General features: G+C 32.9%; 1 protein-coding gene across 1 annotated transcript in view; it reads left to right on the top strand.

Annotated features, from left to right (window-relative positions):
- Positions 1-250: 250 nt before the first annotated feature.
- Positions 251-1,642, top strand: part of PCMTD1 (protein-L-isoaspartate (D-aspartate) O-methyltransferase domain containing 1) — a gene marked incomplete at its 3' end in the record, with an annotated part of 17,797 nt that continues 16,405 nt past the window's right edge. Inside the window, exon 1 of the mRNA XM_010014109.1 lies at positions 251-681. Coding sequence (XP_010012411.1) covers positions 375-681 — 307 coding nt within the window. The remainder of the gene's footprint in view (positions 682-1,642) is intronic.

The following is a 1,642-nucleotide window of genomic DNA, read 5'->3' as shown; positions in this document are numbered from 1 at the left end:
TTTTCAATGTCACTGTAAACTCTTATGCTGCATTACCTGCTAATGTAGATAGCCTGTGTCTACATACTAAAACCAAGCTGAAAACATTTGAAGGGATCGAAGGGTAGAATTTTGATTAAATACAAGCCATCCTGACTCTTAGTAGTTCTGCTTCATAAAGTGATCCAATACTAATAATAGTTCATCACCTTCTAAGAGTTGTTGATTTGTTTCTCTTTTGAAACTCAAGTTATGTAAACATGTCTATTTTCCAGGATTCATATGTGATGTGCTTCTGAAAGAAGAACTGAGAATCCATTACATACTTCCACTTTTGGGGAAACTCTTCTCCTAATGTATTTTGCAAACTAATTGAATTATCATAGAAATTCAGCATGGGAGGAGCTGTGAGTGCTGGAGAAGACAACGATGACTTAATTGATAACTTGAAAGAAGCTCAGTACATTCGCACTGAGAGTGTGGAGCAAGCCTTCAGAGCAATTGATCGTGGTGATTATTATCTGGAAGGACACAGGGACAATGCTTATAAAGACTTGGCCTGGAAGCATGGAAATATACACTTGTCAGCACCCTGCATTTATTCTGAAGTCATGGAAGCGCTGAAGCTTCAGCCTGGATTATCATTTTTAAATCTGGGTAGTGGAACCGGATACTTGAGTACAATGGTGGGATTAATACTAGGTAACTTCAACTTTTTATTTTAATACAGTGTTTCTCCACTATACAGGGTTATACAGGCCCTTTAAAACTTTTCTTTTTCTTCTTTAAAAAATGACAGTACTACACTCAAGACCAGGTGTTTGAGATGTGTTGTTAAAAATACTGTATGTTATCTACAAGCTGTTCACTGACACTGTTGTTCAGTGACAATTCATGGAGTGTTTTGAAAGAGGTGATTGTTCCTGTTTGCCTTTCTATAGTCTAAAATTCTCATTTAAGTGGAAATAGTCCTTTTGTTGTTCAAAAGGAAAAGGCATAAAGGAACAATTTTTGAGAAGTATATTTAGAATACAGAGCATATTTACCAATAAATAGTTTCATTTTTTACAAATTAATTTCATTACATGAAATAACTTCATTTATTTTAGTATGTAGTTTTGATATGTATCATTTTATTGACTGTATTACATGGAGTTTTTGTATTTCTTTGGTTGCAGAAACTGGTCTTATTTTTTAAAGAGTAGAAATTATCCGTAGTAGTACTTAACAAACATGATCTGTTGGCATCTCCAGCAGTGTCCTTTGTTCCAGTTAATATCAAGCAATTCAAGATATTCCACTGTTAACTTGTGGAAATGGGAATTATATTTATTAATAGGTAAAAATAATACTAAAAAAAATACCTACTCTATTAGAGTGTTGCTTTGCCCTTTTCAAGATTGTTTCTGATTGGGAGTATGTATTTCTAATTAGATTGTAAGATTCTAAGTTCAGTGTTCCATTATTAAAACAATTAGTGAATATTGCTGCATTTTTTTTTTCTCTAAAGTGTTTGCTCAGGGTAGCAAGTAATGGTATTAATTTATTTCTCTGCCATGTGGAAAGCTTTATTATTTCATTATTCTTTCTTAGCTATGATGTTTAAAAAAGAAAATGTTTCTCGTATATTGCACTTATACCTGTGTATTAATCTGACAACTTT

This window comes from Nestor notabilis, unplaced genomic scaffold (genome assembly GCF_000696875.1).
Source record: "Nestor notabilis isolate BGI_N333 unplaced genomic scaffold, ASM69687v1 scaffold16804, whole genome shotgun sequence".
Lineage (NCBI taxonomy): Eukaryota > Metazoa > Chordata > Aves > Psittaciformes > Psittacidae > Nestor > Nestor notabilis.
This window is presented reverse-complemented; position numbering and strand designations above follow the sequence as displayed.